Consider the following 13043-nt stretch of genomic DNA (forward strand, 5'->3'; position numbering starts at 1 on the left):
GCTGCTTTTTGGAAGGACTTTCTCTGTCCCCAGCCATGCCAACTTCTCTCATTGAGTTTCAGGGTAACCTTCCATAGTTACATAAACATGAGGGTACTCGTGACACTAGGTGACTGTAGCTGAAGTTTTCTTGCGTCCCCCCAAGTAAACACACAGAGACTTATATTACTTATAAACTGTATGGCTGTGGCAGGCTTCTTGCTATCTGTTCTTATATCTTAAATTTACCCATTTTTATAAATCTATACCTTGCCACGTGGCTCGTGGCTTACTGGTATCTTACATCATGATTCTCCTTGTGGCGACCGGCAGCATCTTCTCACCTCAGCCTTCCACCTCCCAGAATTCTCCTTTCTCCTTGTCCCGCCTACACTATACTTCCTGCCTGTCTACTGGCCAATCAGCATTTTATTTATCAATCAATCAATCAATCAATCAGAGCAACACATTCACAGCATCCCCAGCAGGTGACCAATCCCCCCCATGCATGTCTTCTCAGGAGAGCCAATATAGTTCCTTCTCACCCAAGAACAGGGTATGTTTTCTGGGTTTCCTTATAAGGTCCTTGCACATTGTGGAGTGTATGATCCCCGCCCCCTTTTGGGTCATGGGGAGAAAGTGCCTCTTATCTTTGAAGTCTATCATCATTGTATTCAAGAAGTCAATGCAAAGAAACTGCCAATATGACTGCTCCATGGTATAGTTAGGGGAAGGTTTTACTATGAATAAGAGAGAGAGAATCCAGAGTAGAGAGAGAAAAAAAGCAGACTGGATATGATCAGGGCTATCTGCAAAGAGGAGGGAGAATAGGAGAGAGAGAGAGAGAGAGAGAGAGAGAGAGAGAGAGAGAGAGAGAGAGAGAGAGAGAGAGAGAGAGAGAGAGAAAGAGAGAGAGAGAGAGAGAGATCATGAGAATAGCAAAGCAGCGAGCAGCCAGGCAGGAGGAAAACTTTGCTGTTGGAGGAGGGAAGCCTGAGGAGGAGTTTAGTCTAGACTTTAAAAATGTATAACAAGAACTTGTGAGTAGGGACTGAGGGAGCCTGGAGGCCTGGGGGATGGCATGGGCTTCAATATGCAGCTGCAGATATGTGTCAATGGAGCCAGAACAATGGGAAAAGAGTCCTGTAGGCCTGCCCTCTTGTGGGGGAGTGGGGTACCCCTTTGGACCAGACAATCGGGTTCTCATAAAATTCTTAAGCTAAAGCCTTGTTAAAATCTCTGAAGCAGTAGAAAACCACAGAACTGGGCATCCAAGGAGTATCAGGGGACAAAAGCCAAATAGTAATAAATCAACATATTCTAAAGGCAAAAATCCCCAATGAAGGGTTAATGACCTAAAAGCCTCAAGTGAGCAGAGCAACTCCAGACAGGGAAGCTGACCCTCTGATAACTGCTGCAGGCTCCTGATGAGAACAGACCAACCTCCATTGGGATTTACCACTGACACTGCAGGGAACAGACCTGCAGGAGTCTTCCACTCCGAAGTTCCCTTTCCTGCCCTGTAAACCTCCAAGGCTCCTGCGCCTCGGGGGCACAGTCTCCACTCCCATATACAGACCTCAGCCCTTCACTGTTCTGATTAAAGGCCGGTCTGCTGTTGACAGTGGTTCTCCTCTTTCTCTGATCTTTCTGAGCGGTCCTGATACAACACCAAAGACAACGCCAGAAGCCGGAAGTGCTGTCCGAGTTCTCCAAACAGACAAAAGCCAAACGCCTGTAGAGAGTCCACAGCAAACACAGTGAACCTAATGTCTAGACCCAAATCCTCCAAGTTCTTCAGAAGCAGACCCCAAAAGGAAGCTATCAAATGAGGATCCTTAAGTAAGCAGATCAGAATTAACAAATGGACAGTTGATAAAAACCAAGGGAGGTCATCCTGTTGTGTCCCCCCCCCCCATGCAGTGCCTCAAGAGCTTACAAACAGCCCTCTTGAGGAAATGACAACCTATTTGTTGGCTTGGACTCACCCAAATGATTCCTTCAGCGAAAAGTGGGTCATTCTTGGAACCGCCCCACGTTAGGGCACCATAACGGTGGGTGCAAAAACAAGCAAGCAAGTAAGTGAACAAATACCGTAGTGCCCACTTTAAAGAGAATAAAAAAATAGTTTATGCTGGAGCCAAATTTGAGTGTGTGCGGTACGGGCTGGGTGGGAACACAGCTTTGTTAGGTCCAAGGGAAGCTCCATTTCCACTAATGGAGAAGGCAGAAGAGAAAAATGCCTTCCTGTGATGTCTATTAGCATACCAAAGCCCATGCTGGCCTCCAGTCTCCCTTAGTATCAAATACCTGTTACAGATTTTGGAGTCCACATTCTTTTCAGAATCCTAGCTCTTTTCACTTCCTCCCATACCCTAAACTTGCCCAGTTCATGGCTTTGCTCTCCCCAGCTACTCATTCTCATTATCAGCCTGCTATTTCAGCGATGTTATCTCCTCTCCTCCCTCTTCTCTCTCTGTGCCCTGCCCCTCACTCCTGCTTCTTCATGGCCAGGTCCATTCTGCTGGCCATGTCCAATCTACTATCTACTCTCTCTGCTCTGGACTCTTCCAGATGCCTCTGGCTGTTCTTTCTCTCACACCTACAGTTCTTCCCCTTACCCATACCGTGGAGTGGTCATGTTGTCAGTTAAATGAGATTAGTTGGAACTGTCTTTATACTGTGTAAGGTAGAAAAAGGAGCCTGCTGCTTCTGTTTCCCAGCCTGTTCAACTTTAGGTTTGCTCTCCCAATTTGAAAGCCAAGGAGGAATTTTTCCCAGCTCACTGCCTAGGGCTTACGCATCAAATAAGGAAGAAGAGTTAATGTGTGTCACCAGTTGAAACTGAGAACAGAATACAAATGAAAGCAATCATTACAATTGAGTAGTATTGTGTTAGATTTTAGGTGCTTCTGTTTAAAACAAATAGACTGCCAGGTGTGGTGGAGCACTCAGGATGCAGAGGCAGGCGGATCTTTGAGTTTGGGCCTGGCTGATCTACAAAGTGAGTTCCAGGACAGCCAGGGCTACACAGAGAAACCCTGTCTTGGAAAAAGCCAAAACCAAAGTAATAATAATAATGATAATAATAATAATAATTAATAAATGTACTAACTCTTAAAAATCTGAACCAAATATTAAAGAAAAACAAGTATAAAATTATTTGAAAATGAACTTGGAATCTAGTCATACAAACAGACCCATGAATACCTCCAGATTTGGCTTATTTTGAATAATGTTTTTCAGAACATTCATGCCTTTATGTGATACATGTTTTCATGTATGTTCAGTATATTCCTAGCAGCATTGTAGATTATATGGTAAGTAAACTTACGTTTAATGAAGTGCAGCCAGACTCTCTTCCACAGTTCCTTTACCATTTTGCTCTGGGTGGCAGTGTACATGGGTGCATATTTTCCAACATATTTGGCATTAGAAATTCCATGTCTACTGGATTATAACTAAATGGAAAAGATCCTTTTGCAAATATGCTGGCATCTCAACTGGATTAGGCATTTGTCTGTGTGCTGACTTAACTGTGGTCTCAGTAATTGAAAAGGACTGATTTATGTTCTTAAACTGAAGGTTCAGTTGCCCAAAGAGAACTTGGGAAATAATTAACAGCCCTTTACCGCAGACTTCCTTGAGCATACTTTCGATTGTTCTGGAAATGAAAGCTACTTTCCTAGAATGTAGGCTGCTGGTGGCTACGGGTCTCTATGGGCTGCTGAGAAACCAAGCCCCTTGAGATGCTCTTCATTGGATGGTGTGGTATACAATGGCACAGGGGCCACTCACGCCAATACAGGCTTTTTGTGTGTTTCTTTCCAGATTGTTCACAGGACCCTGGCAGCCATGTTGGGAGCTCTTGCAGCATTAACAGCATTGGCTGTGGTTGGAGATGTAAGTTGCTATGTTTGATTTACTGGCTTACCACTAGATACAATGCCAGACCCATGGAAACTCTAGGGTGTATTAATTGTTTTTAAATTCTTTTATATGATGTTCCCACGTGTTTTGCCCATGATCCATAGAGGCATGAACTGAAAAGCTTGGTTTAAAAAGTTGTCACTGGATGCCGGGCGTTGGTGGCGCACGCCTTTAATCCCAGCACTCGGGAGGCAGAGCCAGGCGGATCTCTGTGAGTTCGAGGCCAGCCTGGGCTACCTAGTGAGCTCCAGGAAAGGCGCAAAGCTACGCAGAGAAACCCTGTCTCGGAAAAACCAAAAAAAAAAAAAAAAAAAAAAAAGTTGTCACTGGATATAAACACACTCAGCTATGTAGTGTTAGTTTCCATGTGGTTCCGAGAGAGGTCTCAGAAGTAGATCTAGTGGTCACCCAGGAGACGTGGAGGTGGACTTATGGGGCTGAGGCTCTGCCCTGTGGCCTTGCAGGCCCTAGAGATGCCTGTATGTAAATAATGGTGTCCACTTGACAGGGACATGAGGAATCCAGGAGGGGCAATGAGGGAGCCTGAGTATTCTTAGGAAAGGAAGAGAGAGTTGTTGGAGGGTTGATGCTCTCACTCCCGAAGCCGCACACGCACAGACCTGGATTTGAAAGCAGATTTACAATTTGGTGGATTTTTCCCCTAAAGACTATTGACCGGTCATTCGCCACCCCCTCCCATATGACTCATTTAAATATTTACATAGGGAAGTGTATTGAATTAGTTATCACGTGGTGTTTTCTTCACTTAAAATGGCTTTGTAGAACTAGTCGGAAAGCAGTTGTAAGAATGTGAACTTTTTCTTGGCTGGGTTTGCCATAAATAGATGTTAAACTGAAAGGTAAAATAGTCCCAAATTCTAAAATTTAGACAAGAAAACTTGTTTCTTGTCGTACTTAGAATGGAATCCAGGGCATCATGCATGTTAGGCATGTCCATGGGAGGGGACAGGGTTATTTCAGAATAAACCTGACCGGGGCTTTCATCAGCAAGCATCTTTTCTCACAGGCGTAGGCTTTCAATCCTTCTGTGGGGGCTGAGGCCCAATTCTGCCAGGCTTTGCGGATGGGTAAACTAGGACATGCATGACTCGTATTGGTTGTATTGACGTCAGGGAACTGACCTCGGGAGATTGAAACTGCTAGCATGGGAAAGAGGGGGCTGTTTGAGCTGGATGCAGTCTCTGGGTTTGGGGTGCTATCTGTGCTGGAGTGGGATTGTCTCCAAGTCTCTGAGTCATGCTCTTGTTCTCATAAGCATGGTTCAAATAATCTTTCATTTGGAAAATTGCTCTTATGTCACCTAGCAGGCACGTGCATTGAGAACCCCTGGGTGACTCAGTGAGTTGCCCTCTCCCAGCAGGCTGGGATCTGGCAGTCCCTCACTTTACACTTTGTGCTAGTGGCACTTAAGAGTAGAATAGACAGCTGTCAGCCATACCACTCCACCAAGGAAGACATGTGCAGGCCAAACCTGCAATTCAAGCAATAATCCAGGCAATAATCTTCCTAGAGCTCCCAGGAGCAGGGTTACATCCCCCCCCCTTTTTTTTCATGAATACTTTTGATGTGACAGATGCACTGGGTCATGAGTGATATTCGGCAATGATATAATCCAATTTCAAAGGGAAGTGGATGGAGTGTTTCCAACTTTGGCCCAAAGTGTGGGTTTGCACTAAGGGCAGCCCATTTTCTGAGCTTTCGTCAGTAGGCCAATGCACAGGATTAATTGGCAAATTTGTGCTTTGATTACAGAGACCCAGCCTGACCCACGTGGTGGAGTGGATTGATTTTGAGACTCTGGCCCTGCTGTTTGGCATGGTAATTACAGTTCTCCCAGCAGGATATGGCTCCAAGTCTGGGTCCTTCACTACTCCATGGTTGCTGATCCTATGATTATAGTCAAGATGGCATATCTCTTGAGGGTTAGGGCTTGATTGAGAAGTCTTAGTGCAGGTTTAGCTCATTCCTCCAAGGCGGAGGGAATGACTGGGGCTCTGGCTCATTAACTAAGGCTTGTTGAACAATGAAGTGGCATCGTTATTTACAAAAGTTAACAATTTTTTGAGTTATTACCCTTAAGATTAAAAAAAATGGACATACTTCAAATACATGAACCACAGAACAATTTCAGGCATTGGCAAAGTGATTTTAATTATATAAAGAAAAATTCCCTGAGTATTAGTCCCAGTGCTCTTCAGTTTATCATGCTGTTAAGCTTCGAGGAGCATGACTAGGTCAGCTTGTAGGAAGGAAAGATAAACTCAGAGAGGATTAGCGTAGGATGAGTTGTAAGTTGGCTAAGTTAGAACGAGGCCCTGGACAAAAGTGGGAATGGTCATGTGTGTGTTCTTGGGTCATTCTCTAGACGGGTTCTGTGAGGCTTCATCTGCACCACGCCAGGAGGCTCACTTTGTAGAAGTCACCAGGCAGCCTCATCTTTTTGCTGGCATCCACTCTAGGCTTCAAAGGGAGTCAGAGCGGCCATCCTCTCTGAATGGGAAGGAGGAGAAGGGCTCTGAACTCAGGTTTCAGGGAAGAGCCAGTAGCTGTGTTGGATGCTGAGAAATGACTAGGGCTTGGTCATCTGGATAGAAATGAGTCACACCAGATGTCCATAATATACTATTTTTACAAAAGTTAAGCCAATGGTGTAGTAATTTCCTAGAACTGCAGTAACAAAGCATGACACATTTGGTAGCCTGATGAATGAAGATTGATTTCTCACAGCTAAAGAGGTTGAAGTCTGAGGTCACGCTATCAGCAGAGCTGGCCTCTACTGAGTCTCCTCCTTGTCTGTCTTCTCTCCATGTGCCCGTGTCCTAATCCCAGCCTCTCAGAAAGCCAGCTGTCATATTCAATTAGGGACCACCCTAACGATTGCACTGCAACTCTTAAAAGTCCTGTCCCAAGTGCAGCCACATTTTGGGGTACAGGGAGTTAGTAGTTCAACATACAAATTTTGAGGAGGAGGGATAGAATCCAGCCCACAAAAATGGCCTGATATTTCTTTTTCTCAGATAAAATTGCTCCAGCAGACACTTAGATAGTCTCTGCTTTTGGTACTATAGGGCTAGTGCACATAGTAGGTCTTGTTTTACCAGGCTTACTTCCTGGGGCTGCTCACCCCAGTCCCCGTTCTATCAGACAATGAGGGAATAGCTCCCATGGCAAGAGAAAGCCATACAGGGTCCCCCTACATCTGTCTACTTATGTTCTCATGAGGTACTGCCTGCCTCACAAAGCTCCTCAGGGCCCTGCTGAGTGAGGAAGCTGCTCTAGACAAGGGTAGTGCTCAGTCAAAACTGATTTGGGAGCAGTTTTGTTTCATACAGCTTATTTGAAAGGTGTATTGGGTCCCCGGTCTTCCAACTACTTCATATAGTTTTATCGAATTCTCACAGTAGCCTCACAAGGGAAAGAACATCCAGAGGTGAAGTGAGAAACTTGAAATGCAGGATGGGAAATCAGGCACACTTTATTGAGGGCTTGAACCTGCACTTTCTCATTCCAAATTCAACATGTAGTAATGTGGAGGTGAGCGAGGCGGGGTGGGGCTGGGCACTGATCTTGAACTTCATGGAGGAACCAACTTCTGTGTTGACCCTGGGAAGAAGATTGGGTTTAAGCATCTAAATAAAAAAAGGGAGCCATATCAAATAGCTACAACTTAAAAAAAAAAGAAAGAAAGAAAGAAAAAAACCTGAAGAAATGGAATGTTATTCCATTTCTTGTAAAATAGGAAACGTTGTAGTAAGTTCAGGCTTGCTGGAATTTCTGGTTAATTAAACACAGACTGCATGGGCACTATTTCTGTCAGTGCATGGGATGGCGGTTCTCATCACTTGTCATCGGTAGAAACACAGGTAAGCATTCTAAGAGCGCATAGGACTGGAGGTCAGTCATTTCAGTAGTACCAATGGTCCAGCTTGTCCATGTCATCAGATTTGTGAGAAAAAATAAATTAGTTTCATTTTGTTAAAACCCCAAATTCGATACAGCTTAAAAGCTATTTATTTAAAGTTATTAAATGTCTCAGCACTGTTCATGGGGGCAATTAGGTCCAAAGCCCACCTGCTGGCCTATGGCCTTCCCTTCTTCTATCTTCAAGACTGGTCAAGCCATCTGTCTCTTTGGTCTATAAAATGAGTAAAGACAACACTTTATGTCTGTTGTTAGGGTTAGATGGGTTAATAACGTGTCTTAGAACAATACCCAGGGTAGGAATATACATGCAAAACCATCTGTAAGAGGTTCTGCTCAGGGAGTTGGTATGTGGATCACTGAAGTAATGGACATGTGGCTAACTTGCTCTGTAGACCAGGCTGAACTCACAGAGATCCACTGCCTCTGCCTCCTGAGTGCTGGGATTAAAGGGCTGCGCCATCACCGCCCGGCTCTGGACAGGTGGATAACCGAAGTGACAGGCATCTAAGGAGACAAAGCTGCTCTTGAGGCAGCTGTCAGGAAGCAGAGCTCAGACTCATGATGGGGTCATTATGACATTGCTCCAATATGCTCTTCTGCTAAAAAACAAACAAACAAACAAAATCTTGCTACCTACTTTTTCTCTTTCTCTTATAGATGATCTTAGTAGCCATATTTTCAGAAACGGGATTTTTTGATTACTGTGCTGTAAAGGTAGGCATAATTTGATGGTCATACACTAAATAAATAATAAGCATAAAAAACTTATTTATATATAATCAAAGCAATGTAAGTACAAATGTAGTCAATACTAACATTCACTAACTGAATAATACTATTTATTATTCCTATATTATACATTTAGTAAATTAAAATATTTAAAATTCCATCCTCCTTTCAGAATGGCCTCCAGAAGCCTGGGTATAATTGCCATGCTAAGCCTGACTCAGCACAGCACATCTAGCTTCTCCACATTTAAATGAAGAGGGAGCTCTCTTTAAATGAAGAGGCAAATAGTGCTCTCCCTGAACATTTGTGCAACAGCGTTTGAATTGGCTGGTTATGGCTATACATCAAAATGCACTTTACACTCAAGAGTCTGCATATTTCAGGCCATCAGCTTCTGATTGCATTTGGGGACACAATTTCAATGCTCACTTTCAAGACATATACAGTCCTGGTTTTTAAATTTGGGAAAGCCATTTTTTTCTTGTTGTTTTAATCTCATGTAGACTGTATTTATTTACTTATGCTGGGGATTGAACAATATGCTCAGCACATGTTCCATCATGGGGCTAACATGCTAACTCCTTAAAGGTCTTCGTTTTTTAAACTTATAATTATTATTATTTGATTGACAAATGGTAATTGTGTATGTTTGGGGAGTATAGTATGATGTTTCACTGTACATGCACACAATGTGTCATGATTAAATCAAGCCAACTATCCTATCCTTACATATTATATTTTATGGCGACATATTTGAAATTTATTTTTTGTTTTTGTTTTTGTTTTTGAGACAGGGTCTCTCTACATAGCTCTGGCTGTCCTGGAACTCTCTATGTAGACCAGGCTGGCCTCAACTCACAGAGATCTGCCTCCCTCAGCCTCCAAGTGCTGGGATTAAAGGTGTGAGCCACTACACCCGGCTTGAAATTCACTTTTTAAGTTATTTTGAAATAAACATTACATTAAATGTAGTCACCCTGCCTGTGTAGTAGTTAACTGGAATCTCTCTGTTCTCTCCCTCCCAACCTCGTAGCCTCTATCCTTACTCTCTGCTTCTATGGGATCAGTTTTCTTGGATTCCATATAGAAACGGAATCATCTGGCATTTGTATGTGTGTGCCTGGCTTAGCATACTTAAAACAATGCCCTCCAACCATTATTATATATGTTAAACCGTTGTTGAAAATGTGAAGATTGCCTGGGTGAATAGTATTTCCTGATGTTTATGACCATGTTGTCTTCATCTGCTGACAAACACTTAGGTGGGCCCCATGTCTTGGAAGAGTTCTCTGATAAACATGGTGCAGGTGTCCGTCTCTTTACTATGTACATTTTTTAGTTTAGTTTAGAAACTCTGTACTATTTTCCATAATGATTTTACACCAGTCTGGGAGGATTCCTTTTCTTCTTAATCTTTCCCCATGCTTTTTCTCTTTCACCTCTGCCTCCTCTCTGTTTTTAAACAGGGCTTCACTTAACGCAGTCTGGCCTCCAACTCACTGTGTTGCTGAGGATGGCCTACTTCCATCTCCCCACTGCTGGCATGACAGACCTGAGCCACCACACCTGCTTTATTTGGTGCCGGGGATTGAACCTTGGACCTCACACATGCTAACCAAACGATCTGCTGCTGACACATATCGCCACCCCTGTTACCTTTTATTTTTTAAAATAAAAATTCTAACAGGTGTGAAATGGTAACTCATTGTGGTTGGGCTTTGCATTTTAACTGAAACCCTGGACACTCAGCAGGTCTGAAGATTTGGACTGACCCTTCCATGCATAGTGAGGGGAGATCGTACCATGACCTGGTGGGCGAGGAGACCTTGGCATACTCTACTACTGTAAAGGCTGGTGCTGACCTTTACTTTAGTTTTGGGATTGAAATTTTCTTTTTAAAAATAACTTCTTCAACAAAACTGCAAACTCTAAATGAGAATTTAGATATCTTAGAGTCATTAGTGAAAACACAGCTTCTAATGTATGAATGTACTGATTTTGGCTTGTTCCTTCCTGTATGTATATCCTAGGCATATCAACTTTCTCGAGGAAGAGTGTGGGCCATGATCATCATGCTTTGTCTCATTGCTGCCGTCCTTTCTGCCTTCTTAGACAATGTTACCACAATGCTCCTTTTTACCCCCGTCACCATAAGGTGTGTAGAACATTCCCAACAAGGAAATTAAGATAGGTTTGGGGCAGATTTGTGTTCAGGTTGTACCACCTGGCTCAAGGTTCCTTCCTCACATCTACAAAAAGGCAAGGGATAGTATCCATCTTTCACTGGAGTACAGGTCATGAACTTCCAGCCCGGCTGGTTCTGGCTTGTGTGACTACAGAACTCTAGACAGGTACAGGTCTCAGCATAGCTCAGAAATACCATGAGAAGTTGGAAGACATGAGCATTGCTTTCTAGGAGATATACTGTTGTGGGGGACACAGGCAAGCCATTCATGTAGATCATCAGATAACAGGAGTTTTTGCTCATGAATTCCTACATTTGCATCTTCCACCTCCTCCTAGGGCTTAGTCTTCAGCTGATCAGGGTTGTGGGGCGTCCAAAGATCCCAGGGCAAATCTCATACAGCCCAGGTAGAGGTCCACAGTCAAGGAAGAGGTAATTAAGATAGTAATTCAAAGAAAGGACACACACACACACACACACACACACACACACACACACACACACACACAATGTGTTAAGGGTCTCTTCAGAAAAGAGGAAGACAGATAAGGAACTAAGTCAGCAAGCTTAGTGTTATTGCTGGTGATTTTTGATGAGCCACCACATCAGATTCAAGGCATCTGATAGCCAGTGCCCATTCACCTGCTCCAGATCCTTCCCTTTACTGGGGTCCTACACACAGAGCATAGTACTCCCTCCAGCCTGAGCAGGCAGAAAGCACATCATCACTTGGATAGCTCAGACTCTGGTGTGTTAACTTAGAGGAATCCTTATAATTAGTGGTACCCAAGGATGTTGCTGCTGCTGTTCATTGCCTGCATTACTCTTCCCACAGACTGTGTGTGCATGTACGTGTGCCTGAATGTGCCTTCCTTGTACAAGCAAGTGCTTTAAACGCCTGGGTTGCAGACAGGCCTTATCACTTTCTTACATTCACGATAGGTTATGTGAGGTGCTCAATCTCGATCCAAGACAAGTCCTGATTGCAGAAGTGATCTTCACAAACATCGGAGGAGCTGCCACTGCCATTGGGGACCCACCAAATGTCATCATTGTTTCCAACCAGGAGTTGAGAAAAATGGTAAGTAATAGCACAGTAGGGTTGCTTTCAGGAAATTCACAATTCAACTGAGCACTCTATGCAATATCCTTTACTTAACTGCTATGAACTGAGGTTCCTGCTGCCATCTATTTACAGTGCATACCATTGATCATAAGTAAAAGATTAGAAGTAGGAGAGGAGAGGAAAGAAAGGCACCCTGCGAGGTGAAAGGACTGCATTTAGGAGCCATGTTGATATTAGTGCGATGGGAGGTGGTTTTGTTGCTGAGAACATCAAGGAGAAATGTCTAGGAAATTACAAAGGGCTGTAACAGTGGCAAGGAGTTCCAGACACACGTGTCTAATAGGCCCGGGAAAGCATCAGCATCCCACCACATGCTGTGTCTGCTCCTGCTGTTTCTGAAAATTATCAGTTTGGGTTTTTTCTGTTTGGCCTTTCTGTTGCTTGTGTTCGCCTGTGGAACTCTTCTAGCAACTCCCTGTTGCTTTGCTGTGCTTGTCTCTGGCCTCATTCACTCTTCTCTCTTCATTTTTCAACTCATCCCCCCTTTCTTTAATTGTCCCACCACTTCCAATGGGAGAAGACTTCGGGGCTTACATTCTGAACAGATCCAGAGTAACTCAGGATACAGAACTCTGCTCTCCTCAGGCTGTATTTGCTAAAACTAACCACTTGTTTTATGACCTGGTTGCTTTAAAGGCAAATGGACTGTAAGTCACTTTCTTAGGCTTATTAAACATTTTAGTGTTTGTTTTTTATTTTATGTGTATGGGTGTTTTTGCCTGCATGTATGTCTGTGGTGCCCACAGAGGTTAGAAGAGGTTTCCAGTGCCCTGGATAGAAGAGGGCAGTCTGTCACCTGTAACTGGACAGTTGTGAGCCACCATGGGGTGCTGGGAGAAAAAATCTGGGTCTTCTGCAAGAGCAGTCCGTGCTCTTAAGCACTGATCCATCTTTTCAGCACCCCGGGCTCATTTTATTTTCTTCTTCTGGTTTTAAAGGAAATTAAAACATTTTCATGAACACCTAAAACTATCTTTCAATCAGACATCTGGGGTATGAATTCTATAGATAACTCTAAAGTTCTTGTTCAAGGTAGTGTTCCGACTGAAGAACTGCCAGAACGTGGTGAGCTCTGAGTGAAGTTTGGTGACACACACCTGCGACACCATTACTTGGGAGGTTGGGGCATAGCCTGAGCTATGTAGTGAG

The 13043-nt window shown here is 43.7% G+C and overlaps 1 protein-coding gene across 1 annotated transcript in view; it reads left to right on the top strand.

Annotated features, from left to right (window-relative positions):
- Oca2 (OCA2 melanosomal transmembrane protein) overlaps positions 1 to 13043 on the top strand; it is a 274614-nt gene that overhangs the window by 74787 nt on the left and 186784 nt on the right. Inside the window, exons 10-14 of the mRNA XM_076565552.1 lie at positions 3811 to 3882; positions 5683 to 5748; positions 8512 to 8568; positions 10614 to 10738; positions 11711 to 11849. Coding sequence (XP_076421667.1) covers positions 3811 to 3882; positions 5683 to 5748; positions 8512 to 8568; positions 10614 to 10738; positions 11711 to 11849 — 459 coding nt within the window. The remainder of the gene's footprint in view (positions 1 to 3810; positions 3883 to 5682; positions 5749 to 8511; positions 8569 to 10613; positions 10739 to 11710; positions 11850 to 13043) is intronic.

Source organism: Peromyscus maniculatus, chromosome 1 (assembly GCF_049852395.1).
Source record: "Peromyscus maniculatus bairdii isolate BWxNUB_F1_BW_parent chromosome 1, HU_Pman_BW_mat_3.1, whole genome shotgun sequence".
Classification (NCBI taxonomy): domain Eukaryota; kingdom Metazoa; phylum Chordata; class Mammalia; order Rodentia; family Cricetidae; genus Peromyscus; species Peromyscus maniculatus.